General features: G+C 45.0%; 1 protein-coding gene across 1 annotated transcript; it reads right to left on the reverse strand.

The window, feature by feature from the left end:
* Positions 1-8,456: 8,456 nt before the first annotated feature.
* LOC119967446 (zona pellucida sperm-binding protein 3-like) lies at positions 8,457-11,335 on the reverse strand. Its single transcript, XM_038799998.1, has 9 exons — positions 11,037-11,335; positions 9,929-10,044; positions 9,738-9,841; positions 9,477-9,654; positions 9,263-9,389; positions 9,099-9,187; positions 8,907-9,025; positions 8,700-8,828; positions 8,457-8,621 (listed from the first exon to the last, which is right to left on the reverse strand). The coding sequence occupies exons 1-9, from the start codon at positions 11,220-11,222 to the stop codon at positions 8,491-8,493; spliced, it is 1,179 nt and encodes a 392-aa protein (XP_038655926.1). The 5' UTR covers positions 11,223-11,335; the 3' UTR covers positions 8,457-8,490.
* Between the last annotated feature and the right edge of the window lie 1,601 nt (positions 11,336-12,936).

Genomic DNA, 12,936 nt, shown 5'->3' on the forward strand with positions numbered 1-12,936 from the left:
AGACACAATGTGGTTGCTTTTTGTATCCCTGTTGGTCTGGCCCTCTAGTGATCATGTGGTGCTGCTGATTATACATTGACCCCTTGTGTACATGCGCATACAGAAATCACTACATCCAGCCTTTTTTCTTGTGTTACATATTTTCTGTATGTTGTAAAGAAAATTGAACAAACATAATAACAAAGAAAATTACAGCACAGGAACAGGCCCTTCGGCCCTCCCAGCCTGCGGCGATCCAGATCCTTTATCTGAACCTGTCTCCTATTTTCCAAGGTCTACTTCCCTCTGTTCCCGCCCATTCATATACCTGTCTAGAAGCTTCTTAAATGATGCTATCGTGCCCGCCTCTACCACCTCCGCTGGTAAAGCGTTCCAGGCACCCACCACCCTCTGCGTAAAAAACTTTCCACGCACATCTCCCTTAAACTTTCCCCCTCTCACCTTGAAATCATGACCCCCCTTGTAACTGACACCCACACTCTTGGGAAAAGCTTGTTGCTATCCACCCTGTCCATACCTCTGATAATTTTGTAGACCTCAATCAGGTCCCCCCTCAACCTCCGTCTTTCCAATGAAAACAATCCTAATCTACTCAACCTTTCTTCATAGCTAGCACCCTCCATACCAGGCAACATCCTGGTGAACCTCCTCTGCACCCTCTCCAAGGCATCCACATCCTTCTGGTAATGTGGCGACCAGAACTGCATGCAGTATTTCAAATGTGGCCGAACCAAAGTCCTATACAACTGTAACATGACCTGCCAACTCTTGTACTCAATACCCCGTCCGATGAAGGCAAGCATGCTGTATGCCTTCTGAACCACTCTATCAACCTGCGTTGCCACCTTCAGGGTACAATGGACCTGAACTCCCAGATCTCTCTGCACATCAATTTTCCCCAAGACCCTTCCATTGACCATATAGTCCGCTCTTGAATTTGATCTTCCAAAATGCATCACCTCGCATTTGCCTGGATTGAACTCCATCTGCCATTTCTCTGCCCAACTCTCCAATCTATCTATATTTTGTTGTATTCTCTGACAGTCCAACTCGCTATCTGCAACTCCACCAATCTTAGTATCATCTGCAAACTTGCTAATGGATGCAGTTTTCTTGAGGCAGGTAGACAAATAATGCTGTGTACTATTTGTGATGATAATGATGATTATACAAAGCCAATTAATATCTATGAGTCCAATCTCAATAAAAAAAGAGTCTGTGAGTCCAAACTTCATGAATTTATTCGGTTGAGTTGCTTTCTTCTTCTGTTGTTGAAGTGGTGATGTTGATGTTGTTATATCTTTGTGAACGTCATCAGTGTTCCTGTGTTTAAGTAACCCAGAAGTCAGCAATGAGATGTTTGAACGTTCAAATCACTTTGTTGTCTGATTTATACTTTTTTGTTTTCTATGCTTGTGGTAGCGATGCTGTGCTACATCTTTGTTGTCTGACCTGGACTTTTTCTTGTGTTTGTGGTATTGATTCTGTATGTCATCTTTGTCGTCTGACCTGGACTTTTTCCTGTGCATGTGGTCTTGATTCTGTATGTCATCTTTGTCATCTGACCTGGACTTTTTCTTGTGTGTGGTATTGATTCTGTATGTCATCCTTCTTGAAAGCTGGTTTGCTTGTTTGTTGTGGAGCAAATGTGAATTTGTGAGATTCTTTGTCATGCCATGGCATGTTTGTACTCTTGTCATTGTTTTGCTTCTTGTTGTTTTTGTGTTCTTGTAGTTTGTGTTGTTGTTGTGCTTCTTGTTTCACTCAATGAGTGTTCCGTGTGGACAATTTGAATAATTGTCACAGTTATTGGCGTCAGTGTCCTTTGTGGTGTCTGTTACATTGAGCGTTCCTTTTGAGAATTCTGAGATGTTGTATTGATGTTCATGACGTCAGTCATTTGTGGTGGATTTGATTGCACTCCTTTGTTTCCTTGGTGCCCCTCTGCTGGAGACATTTCCGGTACATTTCAATCATCTGTGATCACTTTATGCTCCTTTTCAGGAGTTATTTCTGGTTCATTTGAATCACCTTTGATTTCTTGGTGCTCCTCTTCTGGAGTCAAAATCTTCAAGATTTCAATTGACGTGGTCTCAAGATCCAAGAGTAGTCCTACTCTGTGCTTCTGTATAGACGAGCTGAGATCTGTCAGTCTCACTGCGATCCTGCAAACTCTGTATGTCGGGTGTGATCACTTTATCACTGTTTTCACACACAGTGGATAGACATTCAGTGTCTTCTTGCCGGTTAAATGAGCTGAGTAGACTTTCATAGTCTGCTGCTGGTTGATCAGATAAGGTGCATAGACCTTCATAGTCTTCTTCGTGCACGGTTGTCGCTCTGGAGTCTTTAATTGTTTCCATTCTGGAGTCTGTCGCCGTGGAGGCCTGTATTGCTCTCTCTGTGGAGTCTTTCATCGCTCTCTCTGTGGAGTCGTGCAGTGTTCTCTCTGTGGAGTCCATTTGTGCTCTCTGCGTGGCATCGCCTTATTCTTGGATATTGCTGTCATCCAATGTATCGACGATCAGGGTATTGGATTCATCTACCCTGAGAAGATTCGTGTTGAGCTTTTCAACCGTGGTGCTGTTGCAATGACCATCAATTCCGAATAACTCATCCATGTCTGAGCAGTAGTCTTCAATGAACAAATCATCTCTTTTCATTTCGGATTTGTCACTGGTATTTCTATGTCCAATGAGGAACTCATCATCTCAGTAGTAATCATCAATGAACAAATCCTCTCTTTTTACTTTGGATTTGTAATTGTGCTCTCCTCTTTGGGTGTTGCAAACTGATTGTTCCAGGGTGCTGCGGAGGTAATCTTTAACTGTGGGTGGAGGCTCGGGCTTCATTCTGTCGTTCGAGGAAAAAAGTTTGTGTTTTGTCGCTTTAAATTTATTTTTTGCAATTTTCGAGCATTTCCCTTTTAAGTGGGCGTGGTCCGGGTCCTCTGACATCATGACGCTGGTGACGTAAAGCGAGGAATCGATTGCGCATGTGCCGTCCGAACTTCCTTGACTGTGCACTCTTTTCGCAACTGCATGCAAGTGTATTTTGCCGTTTTTAAATCTGAGAAGTGCTCATGTGCGTATTGGTTGGAACGCTCTCTCTCAAGATGGCTGCCAATCAGAAAGTGCTGTTGCATCGAGTGAGATCCTGCCTCTGCCTCGTGGTAAGTTTTTTCTTTGCATAAATTGAAGGTACTGATTTATTTTGTGTTCATGCACTACCCACTGTTTAATCGCGATTTCTAGAGTTAGATACTGTTGTTGTGAAAGTTCTTTCACTAATGTTTTATCAGATAGTCCGTAAATTAATTGATCTATTATCATAGCATCTCTGAGATCAGCATAATTACAGCCTTGTGCTAGTACCTGGAGGTCTGCAATAAAATAAATGATTGATTCTCCAAATCTCTGGCACCTATTATGAAATTTAAGTCTTTCGAGCATCTCACCAGACTGACTCTTCACACTTCTTCAAATTTTGCGATAATTTGCGCAACGGTCATGTCATTACTTTCCAGAAATAGATTAAATCATTGAAGGAAAATTTTCCAATTATACTGGAGATTAGTAGAGGTTCTGAGGTGTTCTGGAGCTGGAAGTCAGTCCATCTTTTTTTTTTTATAAATTTAGATTATCCAATTATTTTTTCCAATTAAGGGGGCAATTTCGTGTGGCCAATCCACCTACTCTGCACATTTTTGGGTTGTGGGGGCGAAACCCACGCAGACACGGGGAGAATGTGCAAACTCCACACGGACAGTGACCCAGAGCCGGGATCGAACCTGGGACCTCAGCGCCGTGAGGCAGCTGTGCTAACCACTAGGCCACCGTGCTGCCCTTGGAAGTCAGTCCATCTTACCGGTTTTTTTGTTTTGCCTGAGAAGTCCAAATGCTGCGATGCCTTCCGTGGTCGAATATTTATCCAAATTTTTTTTTCCTCTTGTTATCTAACCTTCTCTAACTAGTTCTGTTAAAGCCACTCACCTGGTACCATGTCTAGCTACCTGTGTGACAGGTAACTCGTTATACTCAATCCTTGGTTGATGGTGAGATCTTCTGAATCTTGATGAAGATTCTTGATGAAAATGAAAATCGCTTATTGTCACGAGTAGGCTTCAATGAAGTTACTGTGAAAAGCCCCTAGTCGCCACATTCCGGCGCCTGTCCGGGGAGGCTGGTACGGGAACCGTGCTGCTGGCCTGCTTGGTCTGCTTTAAAAGCCAGCGATTTAGCCTTGTGAGCTAAACCAGCCCTAGACTAAACCAGATGAAGTCATCCAGTAACAACAAAGGTTTATTGAGTAACTATAACAACAAGTGCATGCGTTCTTTACTTTAATTTTGATGCTTGTGATAAGATTAACACGATCCAACAACAGTAACTATATGTGACTCCACTATATGTACTATTCTAACATTACCTTGATCACAGTGCACGAGAAAGAGAGAGGGAGAGACTGAGGGAGACACAATGTGGTTGCTTTTTGTATCCCTGTTGGTCCGGCCCTCTAGTGATCATGTGGTGCTGCTGATTACACATTAACCCCTTGTGTACATGCACATACAGAGATCACTACACCGTGTGCCCTACTGATTTTTCCCTGGGTATGTCCCTTGCTGCTACCCTTCCTCCCACCTGTGGCTGTGGTCTGCCGGGCCTCCCTGGCACTATTGACACTGGTCTTCCACCTCCAGGAAGAACCTGTTCATGTGGGTTCTGGTTAGGTGCAATCTGTGCACCACTTTGTACTGCATGAAGCTTAGCCTTGCGCAGGAGGTGTTCGAGTTCGCCCTGCTCAGTGCTTCACTCCAGAGTCCCCACCCTATGTCTGTCCCTAGTTTGTCCTTCTACATCTGTCTTTCTCCATGTAATGGTGTTCTCACCTTCCTAACAGTTGTCTCTAAATGTCCCCACAGTTCCCCTTCTCAATACTGTCCACGTCTAGCAGTTCCTCCAGCAATGTGTCTCTCAGGGCCCGAGGGTACATCGCCGTCTCCTTGCGGAAAAAGTTTTTGACTTGCAAGTGTTGGAGTTCCTGTCCGTTCGGTAGCTCCAGTCTTCCTGTCAGCTGGTCCAGGGTTGTGAGTCTGTCCCCCATGTAAAAGTCCCAAATCTCTAGCTTCCCCCCAGCCTGTCTCCACGTCTTAACAATGGTGTCAAGCATGGCTGGTGGGAATTTGTGGTTACCACATATGTGGGCCATGGTGGACATCCCGGTTAAGCCGATGTGCTGTCTCATCTGGTTCCAGATTTTAACATGGCTACCACCACTGGGCTGGATGTGTACTTTCCCAGGGTGGTTGGGAGCACTGTCATGGCTGGGACTGGGAGAGTTGTTCCTGTACAGGAGGACTCCTCCATTTTCACCCATTCCTTGCTCGGCTCCCTTACTCACCCCCTCACTCTCTCGGCTGTGGCTTTGGCGGTATTGCGGGTTCGGAAGGGCTCGGCCTCCCATATTTCTTCTCTACAGGTGTATTTTTAAGGATTCTTGCCCATACAAACGCCACAATCATTTTGTCTAATCCTTGAAAAAAGGCCTTGGGGATGAAGATCGGTTTGGATCTTCTCAATGGTATTGAAATTTCAGAGTTAAGATCCTGACCAGTGAGGTCCTAATTGAGAGAGCTAGGTTACATTTAGGCTACATTTAGTCTTTTCTGTGACCCTCCCTGGTAACTTGATCTAGATCGTACTATTTATTTCAACGTTTTAACTAGTTTTGGTCTTTAAAAGGTTTTTGGTATTTGATAGAATTTCAGTCCCCTTCATAACGATAAAACTGGGACAGCAAACCCTGTGGAGAAACAGGGATTCAGTCTGAACTTCCACATTTAACTACAGATGTGCAGATACTGGAAGTTGTGCTATCAGCCTTGCACTGTCATGGTGCAAATACTGACATTTTCACTGTTACAAATTCCAGGTCAATGTAGATAAATATATCTAAGAAAGGTGAGGCCATTGCTTTCAATGGATCATGTACAGTTTGCATTGCTTTGCCCGTCACTAATTTATACCAACTGCGATAGATGATTAACCATTGCTAAAGCCAGTGAAACGGGCAAGTTTCTATTCTGGTGGACTGCTCCTCTCAGCCAATTTGATGATCAAGTCCTCAGCCACGTGTGGTATCAATCTAGGCCAGAGTTGGTTCAGTCGGATTCAAGCCCTGGAATGTGGCTAGACAGCCGATCTCAGCTCAGAAGATTTATTTAATAACTCATTGTAACTTTGGCATTTCTATTTGCTAATCTAGTCAGCAATGCCAAAAAACGATAATCATGAATTTGGGATTATCATACCTGAAAAGTTATAACTAATGAGTCAATCAAAAAATGACTTAAGATATATTAGTGGATAGGTAACAGTACAGATTCCATTTAAAATTAAATATTTCAATTAAAATAATAGAATCCCAGCGTGTAGAAAGAGGCTGTTGTGTTATTCACCCTGGGGTAACACGGACTGCAACTGGATGCAGTTGTACTTGAAAGTAGACTCCAAACTGTGATGTTAACTCAATATGCTTTATTGAACTTGCTACAGTGCACAGTTTGCTGTGGGCTTGCACTCCACTAATCTAAGCATGCTTACTATAACTAAACTAGTCAAGACTAGCTCATGAGCCATGTGTAGACGGTGCTAACTGATACATACGCCCTGACTGTCACTACAGTTGGCACCAGTGGAAAGAGGCGGAGTGTTGATGCCTCATGTGTTTTATAGTGAGAGACCACCTTCTAGTGTTCTGCCTGGTGATTGGTTGTATTCTGTCCGGTGTGTTTATTGGCTGTTTGTATCTCATTATATGCCTGAGTGCATATTATGACAAGGCCATTCTGCTCATCATGCCTGTGCTACTTCTTTGAAAGTGCGACCCAGATTGTCCCATTCCAGATTTTCCCCTTAATCCCTTCAATTAACCCCTTCAAGAACATATCCAGTTGCTCTTTCAAAGTTCAGATCATACGTTTCAGATTTTACCAAGCATACATCATTTCCCCACAAGTTGTTTCGCAAACTACTTTAACCTCTATTTTGAATATGTGCACGAGGTCTCTGTTAAACTTCCTTATTTCCAAAAACAATCCCATCATCTCCAGTCTCTACGACGATGCCAGACCAGACCCCAACCGTGGCTGGATACTGGTCAGAAACCCCCAATATTTTATACGACTGAGGGGAAAAGGATAAGTCACTCCATGAATCATTTCATGCAAAATAGGCATTATGGTATAGTATTAAAATTTCTTTAAAATCAGAGAGTCATAGAATTTACAATGCAGAAGGAGGCCATTCAGCCCATCCAAGTCTACGTCAGTTCCTGAAAGAGTAAAGCCCACACCTCCACCCTAGCCCCGTAACCCAGCAATCCCACCTAATGTTTGGACACTACAGAGTAATTTAGCATGACAAATCCACTGAACCTGCACATCTGGACTGTGGTAGGAAACTGGAGCACCTGGAGGAAATCCATGCAGACATGGAAAGAATGCGGACTCCGCCCGGAGAGTGACCGAAGCTGGGAAATTGAGCCAGGTCACAACAACTCCCTCTTGGACTCTCCCTGTTCCTCAATCTCGTCAGTCCAAGCTCATCTTGTCCCTGATTAAATGGACAGGTTCAGTTGCTCGTTCTTAATTCCGTATGATGGGATTATTTCTACAGACCCACCCTGCCAAATCCTTCAATGCCTCAATCTTGATCACAGGAAGATTCAAACTCAGTTCTTAAGCCCCAGTCTTCATTCTGGCCAATCAGCATCAAGCCGCCCCAGTCTTCATTCTGGCCAATCAGCATCAAGCCTGCTCAGAACAAGATGTCTCCTTCGATGTTTAAATGTTCGATTCCCAAATCCTGATACGAGAGCTCGAAAGCAGAATAATCAGATCAGAGGGGCCACCGTTCCATTAGCCTCAATTAAAAACCATGCAGTTATCAGATTCCATCTGTATCACTTACCAGCAAACAGTTAGATATCAGAGACCTGAATGAAGTTCAGGCACCAGATCAGATCTGGGGATCAGCACATGTCAGTTCGACAGTCACAGATTGTTTTCCCCCCTGGAGCGGGGGGAAATACAGAGTGTTCCCCTATCCAGGGGACAGGTGACCTCCTGGGGAGAGAGAAGACAGCCCCACCAGCCAGGCTCAGCTCCTTAAACAGGTCCTAGACCTACTCACATCCCCTCCCCCACCAGCCCGGCTCAGCTCCTTTAAACAGGTCCTAGACCTACTCACATCCCCTCCCCCACACTGTGGCCAAACAGGGGTGGGAAGAGAAAGAGGGGGCCTGAAATAGACAGAAAATTAACAGCCCTCACAGAAACAACCCTTTCAAGTAAGAACCATTCAAAGAGATGTGGTTCTTGCAGCTTTTGGGTGCATAAACCCCAGTCATTATTTCCATGGACTCAGACTAATGAAATACAGAGACCAATTAGCTCCCAGACACAAGGAATCACTGCTTTATTGATAATTAATTTGATGACTGGGTGAACAGAGTTTGATTGCGTTTCCTGTACAGGAACAAGGTGATCAATGAAGCAGAGATCAGAGAGACAGCTGTCACAGTTAGGGTCACGATCAGGATCACCTCAGACTCCACACCTACAAACCAATGAGAAGCCAATGGTTAGTGAAGGAAACACTGAGTGGGAAATGGAAACCAGCAGTCAGCCAACTCACCACCTGGAGACCTCTCCTGCATCCTTCCCTCATTCACAGAGTCTGTTGCCAGGTTGGTCACATCAGTATCCAGAATGATCAGGGGTCCAAGTGAGGCCTCAGCCTCCCACTTCAATCCAACTTCACTCTCTGCAATATCAAAACATTCCAATCAGAGGTGGGGGAAAAAGAGGAAACCCCCAACATCCAAGATGATCAATGTCCTACCAGCTTCAGCTACAAGATCTCTCCTTCCTCTGGATCCAAATCGCAACTCCCTTGTGGCACAGTTACCCACATGGCAACAGGCACAAATGTCAATGCTCGATTCCTCCAATGGGGTCCAGCTAAGCAAGACAAAAATCAGTCAACCAACTGTATTGTGCATCACAACAAAAGCCCATTTGAGAGAGAGCTTACATATTCTGCATCTTCTGTAAAGTACAAGCTTTGTTCCTGGAATCTCTCCGATCCACTGGAGCTACTTTCAGGTGACAGGTGATGAAGATCTGAGGGAAACATCAACACGCCGTTATTTAATGACTCCCTCCCAACACAGACCCCAATGATCAGTTTCCTCTTACCAAGGAACGGTCATCTCCAAAGAAACGGAATGCATCCAGGTCAAACCGGAGCTTGTCCATCTCCCGATCGCCACTTGGCAACACAAAGGTTGAAAAGGAGTCCTCAGCTTGGCTGTCCAGGAGGCAACTGAAGATAGATTAAAAAGGGACATGAAGTGAATCAAGAGGAAGCCAGAGAGATGGGAGCAGCTGGAGAAAGCAGAGAGCTCCTTACCCATTGTAGTCAATGATGCTGTATCTCGGGGTGGAGTCCTTGTCTGGGCTCAATGTAGCTACACAGCGGTCCATGTAGAGCTTCAGGGGCATGTGGTTGCTCATTGAAACAGAGGCCTCAATGTGAATGAGGTCACCCAGGTAGTAGACAGTGGAAGTGCGCTCTGTAAGCCAGTCACCTGAAGAACAAGAGAACAAGGGTTGGAGACAGTGGGTGTCACTCCCAGTGAGTGAAGACAGGAAATCACTCCCCATCACATACCATTCATTAGGCGCAGAGAGAATGAAAGATGTCCTTCTCCAGACCTGGTGGAGCTGAATGGGATCCAGGTAGGCCTGATGGGGTTACTGCTCACATTGCCCTTCCTGGAAAGACAGCAGAGTCATTTTAGGACAACTTCAGAGAACATCAACAGCTGTGGATCTTATTGGGCATCCAATAAAGATTCTTACCTAAAGTAACGACACTCAATGGGAACGACAGCTCCATTTGTTCTCACAATGACAGATCCATGATACTCTGGGCTGTGGGTCAGGTGGGTGGTGTAGATCAGGAAATCTCCAGACATCTGAAAGACACCAGGTTAAGGAATGAAAAACTGATCTGAAATGAGAAAGTTCTACACAGGGGTTAACAATGAACTCACCCCATCCAATTGAAACAATTCACAGGGATTGGCAGGGTCAGCACAAAGAGGCTGCTGGGCCCCAGCTGGAATGGGGGGGGGGGTTATCTCAGGTCATGGGTCTTAATTTAGGATAAACATAGCAATGATTTTCTTCATTGAGTAGCTCATGAATCTTAGGAATTCTCTATCCCAGAGAGCTGGGAACACTGTCAGTGGATATTCAGGACAGATGGATTTTTGGACATCAAGGGAATCAAGTTGAGGACAAGGACATGAGGGGTTGTGGAAAGTCCAGCCCTGATCTTAATTAATGGGGTCCAGCCCTTATCTTAATGATCAGGGAAAAGGCTGGAGGGTCTCTGTGGCCTCATCTTCAAAGAGATTAGCACAAGACCAGGATCAATTAATAGGGAATTGATTCAATAAAAGGACAGCTTCAGTTAACAGGAAAAGGAGCCACAAGTTAACAATAATATAGAGCCCGGAAATAGAAGTTTTGGTCCAGGGCCCCATTGATTCCAATGACTGGGAAAGTGAAAGTGTGGAGTTCCTCTTTTTTCCAATCCATATGAATTCCCATTTCATCCTGTTCATTAACACCCAACCCAATTGGATTAAACTGGACTGAAACTGAACCCTCAGTTCAATTGATCTGAATGAGGGGGAAATAGAGCTGAAAATCAACAAGAGGAAAAGCTCAGAGGAACCAAAGAGAAGCTTCCAGACCAATGTGGTTGATGTCACAACAGTGAAGAGACTCAGACCAGTGGAAGCAAAGTACAATCCAGAAAAAAAAAGCTAGTATGGGGGGGTTGATGAATCAGACCACCAGTATTTCCTCTATATCAATGACATCTCACCAAGTGTTGGAATAAAGAGTGTGGAACAATCTCCAGCCTAAGCTTAGAGCCAGAGTTGAGGATTGACATTACCTGCAATTTGCTGCCACACTCATGGAGCCCATAGTCAAAGAGGACAGTGTGGTTCCGAGAGTAGATCCTGGTTGGCCGACAGCCTGCTGCCCCCAGGGTCAGGTCAGCAGCTTTAATCAGGTGCCTGGTTCCAAATAAATCCAGCTGGACCCTGACCAACAGCTTGTCCTCTGCACACTGCACCATCACAGTCCTCAGTGGAGACACACTTTGACCCTCAGACACACGGAAATGGGAACCAAAGGGAGGAAGAGGGACTCTCTGAGGCACAGAGGTGGCTTTGACTCTGCTCCATGGAAACCTCTGGCCTCGAAACTGTTGCCAAGTATCAGAGGAACAAACAGTTCCAACTAACATCAGCACTGGGAACAAAGCCCTCACTCCAAAATCCCCCATGATACCAAACAACTGAACCATCCTGTCCACCAGGGAGCAGCACCTTTTATACTCACAACCTGTACTCACCTGAATTCCTTTGCGGTCAATCAGCTAATTATACAAAAAGAAACAAACTCAGGGACAAATTAAAAGGGGCCGCTCCTGATAGGGGCACTGTCCAAATAATAATAATATTAATCTGTCTTATTTTCACAAGTAGGCTTACAGTAACCTACTTAATGTAAGTTAATGATGTCACCATGAAATCGCCACGCTCCGGTGCCTTTTTAGGTACACGGAGGAGGCGATTCAGAATGTCCAAAATACCTAACCGTACGTCTTTCAGGATATGTGGGGGGAAACCGGAGCACCCGGAGGAAACCCACGCAGGCATAGGGAGAACGTGCAGACTCCTAACAGACAGTGACCCAAGCCGGGAATCGAACCTGGGAACATGGTGCTGTGAAGCAACAGTGCTAACCATTGTGTTACCGTGCCGCTCCGAGACAAGACAATAGCTTACAATTACCCCTTAAACAATGATAATTAATATAGTGACATAATAACCCTTTACTGCTATCTTTATTTCCACTCAAACAACAAAATCATCTCAGGTCACAATCCATTTTTATATACAGTTAGCACTCAGGAATGCTTGCTATATAAAGTTGGCTTGGATATTCCATGATGTGGAAATGCCGGTGTTGGACTGGGGTGAGCACAGTAAGAAGTCTTACAACACCAGGTTAAAGTCCAACTAGCTTTCGGAGCGCGGCTTCTTCTCCTGACTTTAACCTGGTGTTGTAAGACTTCTTACTTGGATATCCCACTTTGTGAAAGAGAGATCTTTTGAGACTGTTTGAAAGAAAGAGACACGATATCCTGTCAGAGTAATGCAGAATCTCTGACTGTATTTCTTCAGAAGCCTTCTCAGCTCAACCTCCAGCCAAAAGCTAACACTGAAAACCTTAACAGCTGACTGCTTCAATTCCTGGCTCCCATTAACTACATCATCTCACTAAGCTGAACACAATGTCTCTTATTATCATAGAAGTTACAGTGCTGAAGGAGGCCATTCGGCCCATCGAGTCTGCACCGGCTCTTGGAAAGAGCACCCTACCTAAGCCCACACCTCATCACCCAGTAACCCCACCCAACACTAAGGGCAATTTTGGACACTAAGGGCAATTTAGCATGGCCAGTCCACCTAACCTGCACATCGTTGGACTGTGGGAGGAAACCGGAGCACCCGGAGGAAACCCACGCACACACGGGGAGAACATGCAGACTCCCCACAGTGTCCCAAGCCAGGAATCGAACCTGGGATCCTGGAGTTGTGAAGCAATTGTGCTAACCACTATGCTACCGTGGTGCCCCCACTATGCTACCGTGTTGCCCCCACTATGCTTCGTGCTTCCCAGGGAATTATCTACGCTCCAGGGAACCCTCTGAATATAAAATAACAGTCCATTAACCCAAACCTTTATGATGCTTTAATTGCACCTCTGGTTCTAAAAGCCCT

The sequence above is a fragment of the Scyliorhinus canicula genome, chromosome 6, assembly GCF_902713615.1.
Source record: "Scyliorhinus canicula chromosome 6, sScyCan1.1, whole genome shotgun sequence".
Lineage (NCBI taxonomy): Eukaryota > Metazoa > Chordata > Chondrichthyes > Carcharhiniformes > Scyliorhinidae > Scyliorhinus > Scyliorhinus canicula.

Coding starts and splice junctions, on each gene's coding strand:
- LOC119967446 (XM_038799998.1), bottom strand. CDS start 11,222: ATGGTGCAGTGTGCAGAGGACAAGCTGTTGGTCAGGGTCCAGCTGGAT. Junction 9,188..9,262: donor TTGGAGATGACCGTTCCTTG/GTAAGAGGAAAC, acceptor TGTTTCCCTCAG/ATCTTCATCACCTGTCACCT. Junction 8,622..8,699: donor GCAGGAGAGGTCTCCAGGTG/GTGAGTTGGCTG, acceptor ATTGGTTTGTAG/GTGTGGAGTCTGAGGTGATC.